Source organism: Emys orbicularis, chromosome 7 (genome assembly GCF_028017835.1).
Source record: "Emys orbicularis isolate rEmyOrb1 chromosome 7, rEmyOrb1.hap1, whole genome shotgun sequence".
Classification (NCBI taxonomy): Eukaryota; Metazoa; Chordata; order Testudines; family Emydidae; genus Emys; species Emys orbicularis.
Window position 1 is genome coordinate 91,273,892 of NC_088689.1, and position 20,010 is coordinate 91,293,901.

Below are 20,010 nucleotides of genomic sequence, written 5' to 3' on the forward strand. Positions count from 1 at the left end.
TTCAGTGGGACTCTGCATAGCTGCAGGGTCCATGTGTAGGGGAGCTCCTTACCGTGTTGGAGCCTTAGATTTGAAATAGCCCTTAGGTTTTAAATAAGTGAATGGCCTGTCTATGCTTATTATTATTTACCTTTTGAAGAGTGCACATCTGCATTTGCCTAAAATAAGTGATTACATAGCTGGTTAGTGTCAGATATGATAACAGAATGCACATTTATGCCTCTCTAAACTGGATGGCAGGTTGCAAGGGGAGTAACTTTAGTACACAATAGGCTAATTTTTTTTAAAATGTCCATTTAGCAAGACCAGTCTAGGGTTTGAATTTTGCCCCCCAAAAGAATTCTGTTAAAAAGAATGGCCATTCAGAGCATTACAAATCTGAGTACCTGCCTACTGAGACTTGCACATCCAACTGCATTTCCTTCACTACTTGTGTCTGTGACAAGTTCCAAGATTTGTAATAGGAAATGTAAATCATGTAGTCCATCAAACAATACAGGAGGCCAAATCTTCTGTTCGTGTAAATAGGCACAACTTTATCCAAAGAAGTGACACCTATTTATACTAGCAAAGGGTCTGGACTATTATGCATGGAAATGTTTAGCAGATATTCCAAACACATTTCACAATCATTTGCTTGTCTTTACATAGCTCCTACAGAAATCATATTAAAAAACATATGGTATACAACAGTGGATATTATTTTATTTTGGGTGATTAAATATTGCTCATACACAGATAACATGGACATTTAGTCCAATATGCAGTTACCCAGTAATCTGTAAGAAGATGTAGTTACAGTGTACTTGCAAAGCATTTACAATTACAGGTGAGCATATAGTGTACATGTGCATTTTTGTTGTTTTTCAGGGTCATCCAATGCATTTACACTTGAAAATTTGGTCTAAAGTGTTTACATTACAAAATGTTTTAAAATGAATATTATCACATCCGTTACCAGGAGTTCCACAAAGGGCCAGATGTTCAAAGGTATCTAGGTGCTTAACATGCAATGGATGATTTTCAGAAGTGCTACTGATAGGAGTCGAGGACTTCTGAAAATCCCACTAGGTCCCTATCTTCATCTTTAGGCACCTAAGTACCTTTCAAAATCTGTCCCAAATGAATGTGTGTGGTAAAATAGTACATGCAGTATAGCATCGTATTTTGCATATGTGTATTGCATAGTAAAGAGGTCACTTATGCAGGCAGTAAATGACAACTATGATATTTTGGCCCTAAGAGGAGCTTGCTCATGGATATCATGGTATGGGAGGTGACCATTTCAAATAGATTCAGCAATCCCAGTTTCATGCACCAAGTCTACTTTGGTATGTTGCTTACACATAGTTTGTTTTACAACTAAAAACTTGTGGTGTATGTAGAGTCAATATCCTTTGAACATAGTTCACCAATACAAATAGAATTCTAACAACAGCTTTCACAATAGGCTTAATTCAGCTACCACTCAAGTCAATGGAAAGAGGCAATGAAAGTTAGATCAGGCCAACAGTGTGTGTGCATATGTAAGGCAATGGTGTTTAGAATTTCATAGAGCTAAGTTGCTAGAACATAGCCTTGAGCCAGGACCTGGGAGCTGTTACACTCCAATGAGGGACACAGTGGATAGTATGGGGTGAAGCTAATGGAATCCTTGACATAGGGGGCTCATTCATTAAAAGGAAGCTTTGGTTTTTCATATGCTTGTGTGTGTGTTTCAGTTTCATAGATTCCAAAGTCAAAAGGAACCATTGTGATAATCTAATCTGATTCTTGTATAACACAGGCTACAGATCTTCCCCAAAATAATTCCTAGAGCATATTGGTTCCATATCCTACCTTCTCGATTTTTGGTACCATTTGTAACAGACGTTGCTGATATCACTGTGTGCTTGAGTTGTATGAGGCCAGTTCTTGCACCCTTGAAATACATCTCTTAGCAGCTTCGGAGAAGGGGATTTAATCCTTTTGTTAATTAAGTGGCAATATAGTGCTCTACCTCTTTCCTGTCCCTCCACTCCCTGATTTATTTACATTACCTTGGCTGCAGTTTGTGCTAAGCTAATAGCCGTGCTTCAGGAATGTGGTCACAATGCAGATCGTTCAAATGGCATCCAAAGAACTGTTTGAGGGGGCACGAAGGGGCAAATCATGCCCATTTCAGCCATCGTGAAGACTCCCTGGCATCCGAACCAGTGAGATTCTGCTATGCAATGAGGGCAGTGAGACAGGAATCCAGGGGGCCACCCAGGAGTGTCCACCCTCAGTGTGACATGGAACTGTAGCAGTTCAGAGTGGGCCATGGGAAGACTGGAAGAGCAGAGGCTTGCTGCTAGATGGTTCTTTCCATTTTCTTCCCCACATCCTTATTTTTTTTTTTTTAATAGGTCAGGATTGAAGTGCATTGGTCAAACTGGGTTCCCAAGCTTGCTCAGCTTAAGGTTGCTTAGCATCTTCCCACCCTGTGGTTGACTGTAGCTGGAGCTTTGATTCCTTATTATCATAAGCACCACACCCATATTCAGAAAACCATTGCATTGTCCTGAGACAGACTTTCCAACTCACTTGAGTTCCTTTGAAAATTTCAGCCTAAGGGAGATGGACACAGATTTGGACACCTGTCTCCATAAAGGCTCCTGGGAAAATCTCAACCTTAAACCCTAAATAAAGGAGTAGGGTGAATATTTTACCATTCGTGTGTATTTAACTAGCCTCCAACAATTCTTTTTTGCCAGAATCAGGGAATACTGGGCCAAATTAATCACTCCCCTGACTTCAGTTGAGCTATTGAAGGGGGAATTTGGACCATTGTATCACAGCATAGATATTGCTATTTTAAAGTGAAAGTTTTAAAATAAATGTCCAGGTTGATAAGCCCAAAATGTCTCTTCTGATTTTTTTCTGTTGACTGGCACAGGCAGTTTTATTCTTTCTATAAGTGGATAATAAAACCCCAAAAAGCAATGTGCATGGAAAACTTAAAGAATGAATCTGAGGAAGCCAAGCAATCATCCCGCAATGATAAAGTTGTGTGAATTTGTGATGGAAGAAATGACCGCACTGCACTTAAAGTGGGGGGAACGTTGTCTGGGCTTGCAGAGGGAAAGGCAGCAGTGTTTTATGGTGGAGGGGGAGGGAATGGGAAATGAGATCAGAAACTGCTGCAAAAGGTGAACAGGAATGTGAGGTCGGAAGGCTCTAAAGGTGCAAGTCCTGGGCATTGGAAGCCCCTTTTTCCATACCACAGGAAAGGCAGCACCCACCTTCCCTCCCCTAGAGGTGGTGAATATCAGATTGGGTTAGGACCTGCTGTGGGCTTTGTGCTAGTCACTCCTTTTTAGGGGGACTGGGAAAGAATTTTTCCCGCACCAGCAGATTGGCTTTGGTGGAGTAAGGTTTTTTCACCTTCCCCAGAGCTGGTGTCAGGGAGGACCTTTTCTGGTAAGAAGAAAAGGTGGTAGAACAATATGTCGCAACTTATTTTGTAAGTGTGGGGCGGATGTCCAGTGCAGGTACTCCATAGGGAAGGCATCCAGTGACCAGATAAGTAGCCTGGTAAAGGACTTAAAAGGAGGTGCTGAATAAAGGAACAGAACAGGGGAGGTGGGTTGGGGACACCTATGATTGGTACGGCAGGGAGCCAATCGCACCCCATTCTTATAGCTCACTTTAACCATTCTACGAGGAGGGTGGGTGGTAAGGTCCAAGCTATGGTTGGCTGAGGGGAACCTGGATGGAAAATGAAGGGGGGCTGGTGCGTGTAATGATTTGAATAAACATGGATTTGCCTGCACTGTACACTTATCTGCCGGGTAGACCCAGACAACTATATAATAAAGTTGTGGCCCGATTAAAATCCATATCAAGTGTCTCCTGTCCTTTCGGCATACCAGACAATTATTATGTATACATAGTGCTTTAAAGAGCTTAGTGCTTGTCCCAGGAAAGCTTAGAAAGGCACAAATGGGTACAGTACAATGCCCAAAGATAGTGCAATGTATTGTAATTCTGACCTGTATGGCCCACCACTGTAGGGGTGAGAAAATAGTTTAGTCTCTCTCTGCTTTTTGCTCAGACAGTCCTTGGCTACCATGATAACATTTCCAACAGGGATGCAAGATATGGTGGTGAGTCAGTGACATAGATCTCAGCCATACTCCCAGCAGGAATATCTATTCTACTTTGCCTTTTCCTCACCTTTCACTAGATTCAGCCCCCTCTTTCTTGAGCACTTAGTATGTGTTAATAACAAGAAAGCACAGCTTCAGTTGAAGTTCCAATGGAAAATGCCACATATTTCAACATAAAAAAGATCTGAATAGGCAGTAGAACACTCAGTACCAGTTAATTTCCCTGTAATATCCTTTGCTGTTCAGCAAATCAGCAAAGTAACATTTGCAGTTCTGTATTTTCATCAGTAGGTTGGGTTAGCAAATTGTACAGTTGTTACTACATAATAGCAGAGTTGCCTGTGGTGAGACACCATGAGTTTCATAGTGTGTCCCTGATGGGGAAGGCCAAATTTTCAAAATGACCTCAACCTCATGTGTGAATCTGACACTGACACACACACACGCTCATTCTTGAGTACATGTGTCTTTGCATGCACAGAAATCCCACATTTTCCCGTGCAAGCTTTGTTTACAGATACAAATCAGCGAGCTAGTTGTTTAGCTATCCAAACTTTGCATATAAATTTAGGGAATGGGGGATTTTGCCTATCCAAAAAATTCTAGCACAAAAATTGCAGATGGAGATTTAGAAGCCACTTTGCAGCAACTGTCCTTGATCTGAGCCTGTGGCAAAGAAAGAGAGGTTGTTAGAAAAGAAATGCGCTATTGTGTGTTACAATGGTACAAAATGGTAAATGAAATGACTGCTACCTTGGAGATGCTGGGAATGATCACAGCTGCTCATCTTTAGCCAATCTCACTGGTGCTCTTGCCATTTACAGTATTGTAAGATTAATTCTTGGTTACCCAGTGCTTACAGCCAGCTGGAGCAGCATTCTGATACCTACATCTGCAATTTTTGGTCCAGATGTTGGCAAAACGATGTTCTTCCCCCCTCTTAAAAATCAGAGATAACACAAAGTTTGCTGTGCTCGCAAACAAACACCAACATGACCAAATGGCAAGGGGAGACTGATTTTTCCCAAGGCCCACACTCCCGCTCCAAAGTTGGCAGCATGCAGACCCAGATGGGAGCCTTTACAAATAATATGGATACAGTGCCAGATGCTCTTACCAAAAGGAAAGTCTCCAAGCCAGAAAATCAAAGTAAATGCGTTTATCTTTTAAATTTAATCTAATGGTTGATGAACTGGAAAGCATGGAAGAAATATCTGATATGTGGAGAAAGCTGGAGATACATGTCATCACCGATCTCTGCAGTCAAAACAACTGTACATAAGCATGGAATATGATGGAGAGAAGAATCAAACATCTTGAGCAAGACACACGTCTCAAGGACATGCTTTATGAACCTGGCTGACTTGTATTTAACAAATCCTTATCCATCAAGTATTAAATATGAAATGGGATATTTAGTATATTTTTAGTGCTTGAAACTAATCCTGCAGAAAGATCCAACAGACTTGCACCATAATACAGAATATGGTAATTTAAAATATGACCAGAGATGTATGATCAGAGGAGATGTGCTCTGAATTGTAGCTCAAAAGGAGGAGGCCTTAATAAGAGAGTGATATAAATTGTTGGTAATTCTCAATTTGAGTCTAGCAGCAAAATGGAGAGAAAAGAACATAATGTTATAAAAATGTATTTGTGATTGATGGATGTGTTCTTTCCACGCCAGATTACAATATTGAGAAGGAGGGTGACAAGATAAGAACGGATATAGCCGGGGGGAAGAGATTGGACATAAGGAGGAGGGGGGGGATGGATACTAGACTAATAGGTCATACTGGCAATACGGTGTCCATACCAAATTGGACGAGTGTGAGAGAGGCTAAACGGCATAAATTAAGATGTTTATACACCAATGCGAGAAGCCTAGGTAACAAAATGGAGGAATTGGAGCTCCTGGTCCGAGAAATGAAACCAGATATTGTAGGGATAACCGAAACGTGGTGGAACGGTAGTCATGACTGGAGTACAGGTATGGAAGGGTATGTGCTGTTTAGGAATGACCGGAACAAAGGTAAAGGTGGGGGAGTAGCACTGTATGTCAATAATGAGGTAAACTGTAAAGAAATAATAAGTGATGGAATGGATAAGACAGAGTCTGTCTGGGCAATACTCACATTGGGTAAAAAAACTACTAGAGCCTGCCCTGGGATAGTGCTTGGGGTGTGCTATAGACCGTCGGGATCTACCCTGGATATGGATAGAGAACTATTTAATGTTTTTAGGGAAGTAAATACTAATAGGAACTGTGTAATCATGGGAGACTTTAACTTCCCGGATATAGATTGGGGAACAAATGCTAGTAAAAATAATAGGGCTCAGATTTTCCTAGACGTGCTAGCTGATGAATTCCTTCATCAAGTAGTTGCTGAACCGACGAGGGGGGATGCCATTTTAGATTTGGTTTTGGTGAGTAGTGAAGACCTCGTTGAGGAAATGGTTGTAGGGGACAACCTTGGCTCAAGTGATCATGAGCTAATTCGGTTTAAACTAAATGGAAGGATTAACAGAATTAAATCTGAGACTAGGGTTTACGATTTCAAAAGGGCTAACTTTAATAAATTAAGGCGACTAGTTAGGGAAGTGGACTGGACTAACATATTTATGGATCTAAAGGCAGAAGGCGCCTGGGATTATTTCAAGTTAAAGTTACAGGAGCTGTCGGAGGCCTGTATCCCGAGAAAGGGAAAACGGTTCGTAGGCACGAGATTTAGACCGAGCTGGATGAGCGAGCGTCTCAGAGGGGTGATTAAGAAAAAACAGAAAGCGTACAAAGAGTGGAAGAGGGGAGGGATCGACAAAGAAACCTACCTTATTGAGGTCAGAGCATGTAGAGATGGAGTGAGAAAGGCCAAAAGCCGTGTAGAGTTGGACCTTGTGAGAGGAATTAAAACCAATAGCAAGAGGTTTTATAGCCATATAAATAGGAAGAAAACAAAGAAAGAAGAAGTGGGACCGCTGAAGACTGTAGATGGAGTGGAGATTAAGGATAATCTAGGCATGGCACAATATCTAAACAAATATTTTGCATCGGTCTTTAATGAGGCTAATGAAGGGCTTAGGAATATAGGCAGCGTGACAGAGGGGAATAAAGGAGGGGGGGTTGACATTACCGTATCCGAGGTAGAAGCCAAACTCAAACAGCTTAACGGGACTAAATTGGGCGGACCGGATGATCTTCATCCGAGAATATTAAAGGAACTGGCGCGAGAAATTGCAAGCCCGTTAGCAATAATTTTTAATGAATCTGTAAACTCGGGGGTGGTACCGTTGGACTGGAGAATAGCTAATGTGGTTCCTATTTTCAAGAAGGGGAGAAAAAGTGACCCGGGTAACTACAGGCCTGTTAGTTTAACATCTGTAATATGCAAGGTCTTGGAAAAAATTTTGAAGGAGAAAGTAGTTAAGGACCTTGAGGTCAGTGGCAATTGGGACAAATTACAACATGGCTTTATGAAAGGCAGATCGTGCCAAACCAACCTGATCTCCTTCTTTGAGAAAGTAACAGATTTTTTAGATAAAGGAAATGCGGTGGATCTAATATACCTCGATTTCAGTAAAGCGTTTGATACGGTACCTCATGAGGAATTATTGGTTAAATTGGAAAAGATGGGGATCGATATGAAAATCCAGAGGTGGATAAAGAACTGGTTAAAGGGGAGACTGCAGCGGGTCGTACTAAAAGGTGAACTGTCAGGTTGGAGGGAGGTGACCAGTGGAGTTCCTCAAGGTTCGGTTTTGGGTCCGATTTTATTTAATCTATTTATTACTGACCTCGGAACCGAATGTAGAAGTGGGCTGATAAAGTTTGCGGATGACACAAAGTTGGGAGGTATTGCCAATTCGGAGAAAGATCGGGATATCCTGCAGGGAGACTTGGATGACCTTGTAAACTGGAGTAATAGTAATAGGATGAAATTTAATAGTGAAAAGTGTAAGGTGATGCATTTAGGGATGACTAACAAGAATTTTAGTTATAAGCTGGGGACGCATCGGTTAGAAGTAACGGAGGAGGAGAAGGACCTCGGAGTCCTGGTTGATCGCAGGATGACTATGAGTCGGCAATGTGACGTGGCCGTGAAAAAAGCTAATGCGGTCTTGGGATGCATTAGGCGAGGTATTTCTAGTAGGGACAAGGAGGTGCTGCTTCCGTTATACAAGGCACTGGTGAGACCTCATTTGGAGTACTGTGTGCAGTTCTGGTCTCCCATGTTTAAAAAGGATGAACTCAAACTGGAACGGGTGCAGAGAAGGGCCACTAGGATGATCCGAGGAATGGAAAACCTGTCGTATGAAAGGAGACTCGAGGAGCTTGGTTTGTTTACCCTAACCAAAAGAAGGCTGAGGGGGGATATGATTGCTCTCTTTAAATATATCAGAGGGATAAATACCAGGGAGGGAGAGGAATTATTTCAGCTCAGTACTAATGTGGACACGAGAACGAATGGATATAAACTGGCCGTCGGGAAGTTTAGGCTTGAAATTAGACGTCGGTTTCTAACCGTCAGAGGGGTGAAGTTCTGGAACAGCCTTCCGAGGGAAACGGAAGATCTCTCTGGCTTTAAGATTAAGCTTGATAAGTTTATGGAGGGGATGGTTTGATGGGATAACGTGATTTTAGTCAATAGGTCAATAACGTGCCATCGCAGGTAATTAGTATCAATGGTCAATGCGGGTCTGGCTGGAGAATCTTGCCCGCATGCTCGGGGTTCTGCTGATCGCCATATTTGGGGTCGGGAAGGAATTTTCCTCCAGGGTAGATTGGCAAAGGCCCTGGAGGTTTTTCGCCTTCCTCCGCAGCATGGGGCAGGGGTCGCTGGCTGGAGGATTCTATGCGACTTGAAGTCTTCAAATCACGATTTGGGGACTTCAACAGCTGAGTCAAGGGAGAGAATTATTCCAGGAGTCGGTGGGTCAGCTTTTGTGGCCTGCATCATGCGGGAGGTCAGACTAGATGATCATATTGGTCCCTTCTGACCTTAAAGTCTATGAGTCTAACTCCAAGTGATTTATCCAAATGAAATCTTTCTATTCAGGGATGTGACCTGTGGATCAAAGAGGAATAGAAAGTACTGTGTGATTTGAAATGTTTCAGAGAAGGACTGTTTATAACTGAGAATCTTTTAAACTCTCAGTTACAATTTCTGTTGATTATAAATACAACCTACAGAGTAAAGCCAATAAACTCTGTCTTCTTTGTTTTTATTTCAGGAAAGTGTGAGTAACTTGTTCTTCCTGGGCTTTGTATCACCCATACTGCTAGCACAGTAACAACATGTATGATTTCTATAGGCAGCATCCAAATAACTTTACAGTGAATCTTGTTGCTTTCATTCCAGAGTTCAGTTTTAATGATTGTTAACTAACTGAATGCATGCTCAGCCCCCTCCTTATTAAAACCATTTGCCCCTTGCAAATGACGTATGGATGTTCAGTATTCAAGAGCTCATATCCTTAAAGATGTTGGTTGAATTGAAATTAAGCCATTGAAGTCAATAGGAATTGCAGATGTGTAGTACTTTGCAGGAGATGTCACAAGTTATTTATAGTACAGTCATGCCTATTTTCTGCTGCTTCTCCTGTGTGTACTCAGGCCACAAAAGAGTAACATGGACATGGTAAAGCTGTGCAGAATGATTGATTCAGTACTAGCAAATGCTGTTTAAATGGCCCAAGGGTGTAACCCATACCAGAAAATACAGGGCAAGGATGGTGTGATCATTATAGCCTGTTACCTTAAATTACAAGGTAGAGTGAATAATCTGTGCTCTGTATGCTAGCCGTTAATTGTAAGAATATATAAGTGTGTGACTTACTTTACTTCAGCCTTTAAGGGTTGAGCCTTGTGGTTCAATATAACCTACTATTTGCAAATTCCTTTGGGAGTCTCCTGGATGAAAGGTGCTGTTATACATGCACCGTCTTAATAATAAGAGGACAGCAATTATCTGTAGAAAATATCACTGTGATAGTCATTATGGCTCCCTGCAAATAAAGAGAACCTGCAATTATCATGGGAATAAATCTTTAACATGTAAATGTAGAATGTCAATGATTTGTTAAAATTTGAACAATGAAAACATTCCTCTTTTAAACTCTTAAAGCAGCAATTTCATTATTGACACATCATGCCTTGGAGCAAAATTATGCACTGGAATGTGGAAATGCTGGGTCCCTGACCAACCTGTAAATTAATTTGAACTCCTATTTTCTGCCAGCAAAACTGCTCCAAATTCTAGTCGAAAAAATATTCCTAATCTTTATTAAAGCATGGGCATTACTTGGGATGTGTGAAGAGCCTTTGTTTAATTTTCATGACTGTTGCCACCGCTCTGCTGCTTTTCTTGGAGCATAAGATAAAGTCAATAAAGACCATCACGTTCTGATAAATGTTATGCTGTGCTATTTGGAATTGTTTAATGCATGTTTATAGAAGCATGAGATCTGAAGCTGACTATGTAGTTTCATGTTTGCTCTCTCACTATTTTATCTCTGATCCTGCTATCATTGAGTCAACACCGAACCTCCCATAAGGCAGGATCAAGCCCTTAGATAAAACATACAGCAAAAGAAGCTTAATAAGGAAAGGCCTCAATTCAAAGGCTATTAAATCAATGGACATTGTCTCATTGATATCAACAGGCTTTGGATCAGGCCTCAAACAAGAGGTTACAGTAGAAGCACTTCTGAATTCTGTTTTGATCTTATGTCTTACAGATTAATAGAGAATCTGATTCTGGGATTTTTGATTGGATCACAAACCATTCCAGCATTGTTTTATTTTACCAAACTCTTAGCTCCCTATTTGGGTAATTAAGAGCCGCAAAGCTGCTGTCCACGTGGACTGGTGCTGAAATTTCTCGTCCACCTGCCAGAGCCTGTCCAGCTAAACCCAGAGACATGGCAACGAATGGAACAAAAGTTGCAGATGGACAAATCTCCACTGAACTTAGTGATGCTTCAATCACCAATGACAAGCCTAAAACCTTGGTAGTGAAAGTACAGAAGAAGAAAACAGATATTCCAGACCGAGACACCTGGAAAGGAAGATTTGACTTTCTTATGTCATGTGTGGGTTATGCCATTGGCTTGGGGAATGTGTGGCGATTTCCATACCTTTGTGGCAAGAACGGCGGAGGTACACATTTTATTTTATGCTTGTAGCCTGCAGTATATATTTAGACTAGACCTCCCCACAACATGTTTATTTTAACATTAAAGTGTAAGTTACTGCTAATCTTTTTTCCACCTATAAAAATAAGAAAATTAATTGTTTGCTTGGTGTGGCAGGGAGGGTGCCATCAAGGAATTGGTTATAGCTCTTTGATTCTCAGGGTGGATTTCACTGCTGTGGGGCCTGTGGAGGTCAGAGCAGCCTGGGGGCTGGCAACTTTAATTAGCCATAGCTGGAGCACATTGCTGTGCCGCTCCTCACCCACTACACCTGGGATGAATTTGTGGGGAGATGGCATGAGGGCTGGCTACACCAGCTGTGAGCTTCCCTATGGCAGGGTAATTCTCATCCGGCCAGATCCAGCTACTTTCCTTCCCCTTTGTGCCACCTGAACTATTTTAAAAGCAAGCATTCCAAATGATATTAGGTGAAGTCCTTTTCTCCTTGACTTTCTACCTCTTAGGGCTACTAGTTGTTCAGAAAGGCATTCATGCATGTTAGTTATTTTGAATAATCAAAATAAAAATGATACCATGAAAAAAATCTGCTGTATAATAGGTATGGAAGTATCGGACTCTTCATAAAAATGTAGATTTAAGATAATTTTTCCCTGTAATGGACCACTTGCTGTATTCCTTTTAGGAGCATTCCTGATTCCATATTTCCTTACTTTAATTTTTGCTGGAGTTCCACTATTTCTTTTGGAATGTTCCCTTGGTCAGTTCACATCTATAGGAGGCCTCGGAGTCTGGAAGCTTGCTCCAATGTTTAAAGGTACAATATGAGATTTGTATTAACATCTACTGTTCTGATACTTCTAGGTCACAGAAACTGTTCAATGCACTTACAGAGCAGATAATGTTCCTTCATTTTTACTTTGCTCATTTTTTTTAAAGAAACATCTGATTTTTTGAACTGGGGCTGAAACTTTCAAAGTCATCTAAAGGATTTAGACACTCAGATTCCATTAAAATTAATAGAAGTTGGGCATCCAAATTTCTTGAGTAGTTCTGAAGATCTCAGAATAAATGTTTTACTTAGTCTTATAAATTTATATTTCTGATAGAAATATAGAATAGTAAAGATTGTTTTGAATAGTTCTATGTTGAGGAGGTATAAAATATAATGGTTTCAGTTCATAGCAGTGTCAGACAATCTCCTTTTATCCTGGTTCATATGGGTTTTCAGCCCCTGTTTTTTATTAATATTATTATTTGTATTACAATAATGCCTAGAGGTCCCAATAGAATAACTTTAAGTTTGAATCTCAGAGCAAAACTTAGTCCAAACTTCTTAGTTTTTCCTGGTTTGAGATGCCAACAATGAGAAACCGTGAGTTTTGTTTTGGTTGTAAATGAAACCACAGCACCCAGAACTAGGACTTTGGGTTAGTAGTGAAACCTGAAATGAAACAAGTTTCAAATATGTATTCAAAAGTTAGTTCTGCTCCACACTACAGTACACATTTTAGCTTTCCTTCATTGCCATCTGTGTGTGTGACTTTCCCCGTTGAATGCAGACCATACCATACTTACTTCCACCTTGTCCCCCTCTTGTCTGGATTACTGCAATAGGACTACACCTGGAAAGCATCTTGGAAAATTCAGGCGATGAGGTTACAGCTTACATAATGGTGTTTCCCACAGATAACACATTACATCTGTGCTCTACAGTATACACCAGATCTTCTCCAAGCACAATTCAAAGTACTGACTTTGGTCGACAAAGTCTTTTATGGTTTGGGTCCCATGTACCTCTGAGATCAGCTTGAATACCATACAGTCCCTCGAGGGGTTCCCGTGGGAAGCTGAGGGTGGGGCATTCTCAGTGGATAGCCCACAACTCTGCTCCCTGCCTTTGGTCCAACACAGCCTGAGTTTGCTGGCTGCTGGGGGATAATTATTCTATGTCCACAGGCATTTTCTGAGGGACCAGGGTTGAGGTGTGGTGACTTACTTGAGGAAGCAACATGGTAGAGTGTGGGTTTGTGGGTTGGGAGCTTTTCATATGTATTGAAACATAGTACTGCACATAAAACTAGGCCTCAGTTTTCAAAAGTACCCACTCATTTTGGGGTGCCAACTAGAGACATCTAGGAGATGCTTGTTTTTGTTATTTTCAGAAATGCTAAGCACCACAACTCCAGTGGAAGTCAATAGAAGCTGCAAGGGTTTATCATGTCACAAAATCAGGGATCAGGTATCTCAATTTGGGTACCCAAAACATGAATCACCTAAAATTAGTGTCCACTTGTTATAACGTTACTTCTAGAGTTTCAACTGGGTGCATTATCAATAAATCAATACGATGTAATTGTTCTGTATATGATGTTTCCCCTTCCAACTGTCACCATTTGTATTAGTGCTGATGTTGTTAAAAACATTGCTAAGAATAGTAGAAAAATCTCTAATATTCACTTTGTTTTGTTTTGTTTTCCTGCAGGCGTGGGGTTAGCAGCTGCTGTCCTGTCCTTTTGGCTAAATATTTACTACATTGTGATTATTTCTTGGGCCATATATTACCTATATAATTCATTTACTACTGTAAGTGTGTGTGTACTTTTGTTTTAATAGAAGAAGCAAAAACTTGTTGCTGATAGCTGCTTAATCCAATCCACCTCCTTGTAAACATTCTTGTAGATTTAAAAAATAATTTTTTTGAGAACTAAATTGAACGGAACCTCTTATATTTAAGTAGAGAAAGTTTAAAAAATATAAACAAAGTACACAAAAACTCCCTTTTTCCCAACAAAAATTTAGAATGAAAAAATGTATTCAAGGTTTTTCATTCAAAAAATTACAAAATGAAACTCAGTGAAAATTTCATTTGGATTCAGTTTTTCTAAAATCCAAAAATTACCAAAATGTGGGAATTTCAGATTTTTTCTCTCTATTTTCAATCATGATTGCATGGAATGAATGAGGTTTAGGGTCCCCTAGACACCCACCACTTTTTTTCTCTTCCTTTTTCTCCTTTTTTATTCTGTAACTTCTCTAATTTTGGAAGAGTTAGAGTGGCAATGTTGCAGTGTTTCATTTTTCCTTTTGCCACTCTGTAACTTTTCCAATGTTAACAAAGTTTTGAAAAGATACAGTGAAAAAAGTGATGGAGGAAAAAAAAACTTTGGACATTATTTAATTTGTTGCACTTAGTGGGAAAAAGAAGGAAGACAGAAAAATGGGGGGAGAAGGAAATTTGAAATGTTTTTGGTTTTCAAAAACTGAAACAAAATAAATTTCAGTTTCAAAGAAGTTTTTGTTTCATTTCAAAATTTCCCCTTAAAAGACCAAAAGTGTTGTCAAAAGACCAAAAATGTTGTCAAAAGACATTTTCATGCAAAATACTATGTTCAAAGAAACCCTATTTTTCATTAGAAAAATATTTCAGTTGAAAAATTTAAATGAGCTCTAAAGTTGAGTATTGTTTTTGTCAACAAGCAATATCACTAAAATAAAGGTCTATTATAACTGGATCTACAGTTGGCACATTGAAATTTTGGACTTATTAATTTCATATTTATTATTCATAATATATTAAGCACCATTGCTGTACAACTGGACCCACTCATGCAGTTTTTATGAAGTTCTTACCCAGTCAAAACTCCTATTAAAATGAATGGGAGTTTTGCCTGAGGACAACACACTTCTTGTAGAGCGCAGTCTAAATCAATCTTCATTCTCTTCCACTATATGCTGAATTGAATTTCATGGAAATTTAAGTGGTATTCCACCCATATGTGTGATCTATAGATTGTATGAGATGCCTTCCATGTAGTTCTCATCAGAGCAAGCATAGGTAAAACAGATCTGATCTTGTGTTCCTTATTTACCAAGATGCTCCACTCTTCTCCCCCAAAGAGAAAGAAAGAAACAAACAACAATGTAGCACTTGGTGAGCACAGAACAACAACTCCTCTTTAGAAACATTTTTCTCTATGCTGCCATGTTGTTATAAGATAGAGGCCCAGATTCTCTGGGCTGGCCAAGCTCTGTTCATCAGAAGACCATGGATGGGGGAGGACAAAGATAGCTTTTCTGCATCTTTGGGGTTCCCCAATCCTGAGATTGGTTCAGTTCCCCTCAGTGCATTTTAGAGCAGCCTCAAGGCAGTTTGTAACTCCAGAGAGGTCTTTTGGAAGCCCTGGATTGCCAGAGTGCAGTGGCACTCCAACCATGCCCCACACCAATGCAGAAGCATGGTTCTGTATTACCGAGGAACCATCTACATAGGGGAAAACTTAAGGAGGTCAGTTAAGACAGCTGTATGACTAATTTGTGCCAATGAAGTGGCTGAAAGGGGCCATGGCAGAGTCAAGAATCTGGCTTAGTTTGTTGATGATGTTTTGTTGTTCAGTATTGTGCATGCCACAATGGAAATTCAGCTTCCATTAGTCTCTTTTGACTTGGCTTTTCTAAGGAAGCTTTACTTTGCTTCTCATTATTTTCTATAGTTTGTATTTAAGAAACTTTTGTTTTCTATAAATTTTAAAAAATGGGTAGAAAAAACAATTTGGTAAAGCCACTTTCAAAACACATTAAATTGAAATGAATACATACTCCATCAGAACTTGCATCTTGTTTCTGGACAAGTGCCTTAGTTAGGGACTTAAGGTGTTTTCATGATTCATAGATTTAAGGCCATAAGGGACAATTATGGTAATCTAGTCTGAGTTCCTGTATAACACAGGCCATAGAACGTCACTCAGTAATTTCTGCATCAGACTCATAATGTCTGTTTCAGCTATAACATATTTTTTAGTCTTGATTTAAAGATTGAAAGTGACAGAGAATCCACCATGTCCCTAAGTGAGTTGTTCCAATGGTCAGTTACCCTCACAGCTAAAAAAGAGTTGGGCCTTATTATTGGTCTCAATTTGTCTAGCTTCAGCTTCCAACCACTGGATCTTATGCTTTTCTCTGCTACATCTATCAGAAATGTCTTCCCTATGTAGGTACTTGTAGACCATGATCAAGTTACCTCTTAACCTTCTCTTGGATAAACTAAATAAAATGAGGTTCTTGAGTGTCTCACTCTGAGGCATATTTTCCAGACCTTGAATAATTCTTGCAGCTCTTTGTTGAACCCTTTCCAGTTTTTCAATATTATTTTTGAAATGGGAACTTCAGAACTGGACACAATATTTCAGTAATGGCCTCACTAATGCTGTATACATAGGTAATACCATCTCTCTATTCCTACTTGAAATTCCTCCTCTTATACATCCAAAGATTGTTTGCTCTCTTACCTACAGCATTGCACTGGAAACTATTGTCCAATTGGCTATCTACCATTACCCCTAAGTTCTTTTCAGTGTCACTCCATTTCAAAATATTGTCTCCCATCTTGTAAGTATGACACAAGTTCTTTGTTGCAAGATATATGACTGCATTTAGCTATATTAAAGTGCACATTGTTCAGACAAAAGTGTACTTGACCAAACAGTCCAGGTCAGTATGTGTAACTGACCTGTCCTTATCATTATTTACCTCTCCACCATTTTTTGTGTTATCTGCAAATGTTACTAGAAATGATTTTATATTTTCTTCCAGATTATTGATAAAAGATATTGAATAGCACTGAGTCAAGAGCAGGTTCCTGTAGAATCCCACTAGAAACACCCCGTAGGAAAATTCCCCATTTATTTATACAGTAATTACTTTGAGATATATCAGCTAACCCAGGAGTTCTCAAACTGGGGGTCAGGACCCCTCAGGGGGTCGTGAGATTATTATATGGGGGGTCGCGAGCTGTCAGCCTCCACCCCAAACCCTGCTTTGCCTCCAGCATTTATAATGGTGTTAAATATATAAAAAAGTGTTTTTAATGTATTGGGGGGGTCGCACTCAGAGGCTTGCTATGTGAAAGGGGTCACCAGTACAAAAGTTTGAGAACCACTGAGCTAACCAGTTATTGAGCCATTTAATTTGCACTATACTGATTTTGCATAGTGCTGATATTTTTATGGGACTAAGTCAAATGTTTCACAAAAGTCTAAGTCTATTAAGTTAATACAGCAGCCTTAATCAAGCAAAACTGTAATCTCAAAAAGGCATCAAATCTGTTTGTTGACTGTCCTTTATTTCTTTACTGCTTGCATCCCATATCAGTCTTTTTATGATCTTTCCCGGCATTTATATCAGGCCAACCAGCCTGTAATATCCTAGGTCATCCCATTAACTCTTTTAAAATATTGGTGCAACATGAAGTTTTTTCCAGTCCTCTGGAACTTTCCCAGTGTTCCAAGATTTATTAAAAATCAATTTTAGTGATTCAGAGAGCCCCTCAGCCAATTCTTTTAATACTTATGGGTGTCCTGTTGATTTAAAAATGTTTGACTTTAATAGTTTCTGTTTAACATCCTTTCCAGTTACTAATGGAATAGAAAGAATTTCCTTATCGCTGTAAGACAGTGGTTCTAAAACTTTTGTACTGGTGACCCCTTTCACATAGCAAGCCTCTGAGTGTGACCCCCTAATAAATTAAAAACACTTTTTTATATATTTAACACCATTATAAATGCTGGAGGCAAAGCAGGGTTTGGGGTGGAGGCTGACAGCTTGCTACTTCCCATGTAATAACCTCGCAACCCCCTGAGGGGTCCCGACCCCCAGTTTGAGAACCCCTGCTGTAAGATGTGAATACATCATCCTGCTTCTTTACAAATACAGAACATAAATATTTATTGAAAACTTCTGCTTTTTTCACTCATGATAAACAATTTTACCATCCTTATCTAATATTGAACAAATATAATATTGACCTCGATACCTGGGAAGCTACTAGAGCAATGTATAAAACATTCCATTTGCAAATAGTTGGAGGATGAAGGAGTGATCACTAGCAGCCAGCATGGATTTAATAAGAACAAATCATGCCAAACCAGCTGGATTTTCTTCTTTGACAAGGTAACTGGTTTGGTGATAGGGGGAATGCAGTGGACATAATATACCTGGACTTTAGCAAGACTTTTGATACAGTCCCACATGACATTCTCATAAGTAAGCTGAAGAAATGGGGGCTCAGCAGAACTACCATTAAGTGGATACATAATTGGTTATACAGTCACAAACAAAGAGTAACTATTAATGGAATGATGTCAGATTGGAGGGAGGTCTTAAGTGGGGTTCCACAGAGATCTGTTCTGGGTCCAGTGTTATTTAACATCTTTATTAATGACCTGGATGTAGGAATAGAGAGCATACTGATCAAATTTGCAAATGGCACAAAGCTAGGGGAGGTTGCAAACATTTTGGGGTATAGAACTAAAGTTGAAAGGGATCTTGATAAATTGGAGAACTGGGCTATAAACAACAAAATGAAATTCAACAAAGGCAAATGTAAGGTGCTACACTTAGGGAAGATAAACCAAATGCACAAATACAGAATGTGGGATAACTGGCTTGGCAGCAGCACTGCTGAAAAGGATCTGGAAGTTGTGATGGATCACAACCTCAACATGAATCAACAATGCAATGCTGTTGTAAAAAAAATCGAATGCAATTTTGGGTTGCAGTAACAGAGGCATAGCATGCAAGTCATGGGCGGTGATAGTACCACTCTACTTGGCGCCAGTTAGGCCTCAGCTGGAGTACTGTGTCCAATTTTGGTCACCACTGTATAAAAAGGACATAGAGAAACTGGAAAGGATCCAGAGGTGGGCAACAAGTATGAGCAAAAGGATGGAATGCAGCCATATGAGCAAAGGCTGGAGGAACTGTGTATTGTTCGTTTGGAAAAGAGGAGATTAAGGGGGGCCACAATAGCAATCTTAAAATACTTGAAAGGCTGCCATTAGAAAGATGGAGAAAAATTGTTCTCTTTTGCCACAGAGGGCAGGACAAGAGGCAATGGGTTCAAATTATAGCATAGCGGATTTAGATTAAATCTCAGGAAAAACTTTCTAGTAAAAGTAAAACCAATAGGACAATGGAACAGACTGTCTAGGGAAGTCGTGGAAGTTCCTTCACTGGAGGTTTTCAAAAAGAGGCTGGATAGCCATCTGTCTTGGATGGTTTAGACACAACAAATCCTTCATCTTGGCCACTATATGACCCTTAAAGTCCCTTCTAACCCTATGGTTCTATGAGATTATGATTCAATACCAATATTAGGATTTTGTTAGTTGATGATGCATTTAAAGAATTTCTTCCTATTTTCCTTAACCTTACTGGCCATAGATTTTTTGTCATTGATACCTTTCAGCTTTCTTAAACATTTTCTTAAAGCGTTCTTAAACAATTCCCAAGTATCTTTCACACTTTTATTTTTTCCTCCCACTCAATTCTGCTCAAGATTGCTTTCAGATCTGGGAAATTGGCCCTCTTAAAGAACCAAGTTTGTTTGTTTGTGACTATATTCTATTTGTACATAACATTTTCTGGATTTTGCATAACATGTTCTTCATGAAACAAAGTTGTTGGTAGTCTGATATATGCTAGGAGTGTAGGATTGGGGTCTAAATTGGAGTATTTTGACTTTCAATTCCCATGAAGTCTCTGATAAACTCACTCTGTGTGCTGTAACATGTGCAATAGTCTGCAATAATATATAAAATCACTGGCTTCCAAAAGTATGACTATCAACAGGGTATATATTTTATTGACAGCAGCGTTGTCCAAAATTACTTGCACAGATATTCAGTCATTAGATTCTGGTTTTTATCAAAACATCAATTCTTAAAGTAAGGAA

The 20,010-nt window shown here is 39.7% G+C and overlaps 1 protein-coding gene across 1 annotated transcript in view; it reads left to right on the forward strand.

Annotated features, from left to right (window-relative positions):
- The first annotated feature begins 11,048 nt into the window (after nt 1-11,048).
- Nucleotides 11,049-20,010, forward strand: part of SLC6A1 (solute carrier family 6 member 1) — a 36,049-nt gene continuing 27,087 nt past the window's right edge. The window contains exons 1-3 of the mRNA XM_065408722.1: nt 11,049-11,286; nt 11,965-12,096; nt 13,765-13,865. Of these exons, the coding sequence (XP_065264794.1) occupies nt 11,049-11,286; nt 11,965-12,096; nt 13,765-13,865 (471 nt within the window). The remainder of the gene's footprint in view (nt 11,287-11,964; nt 12,097-13,764; nt 13,866-20,010) is intronic.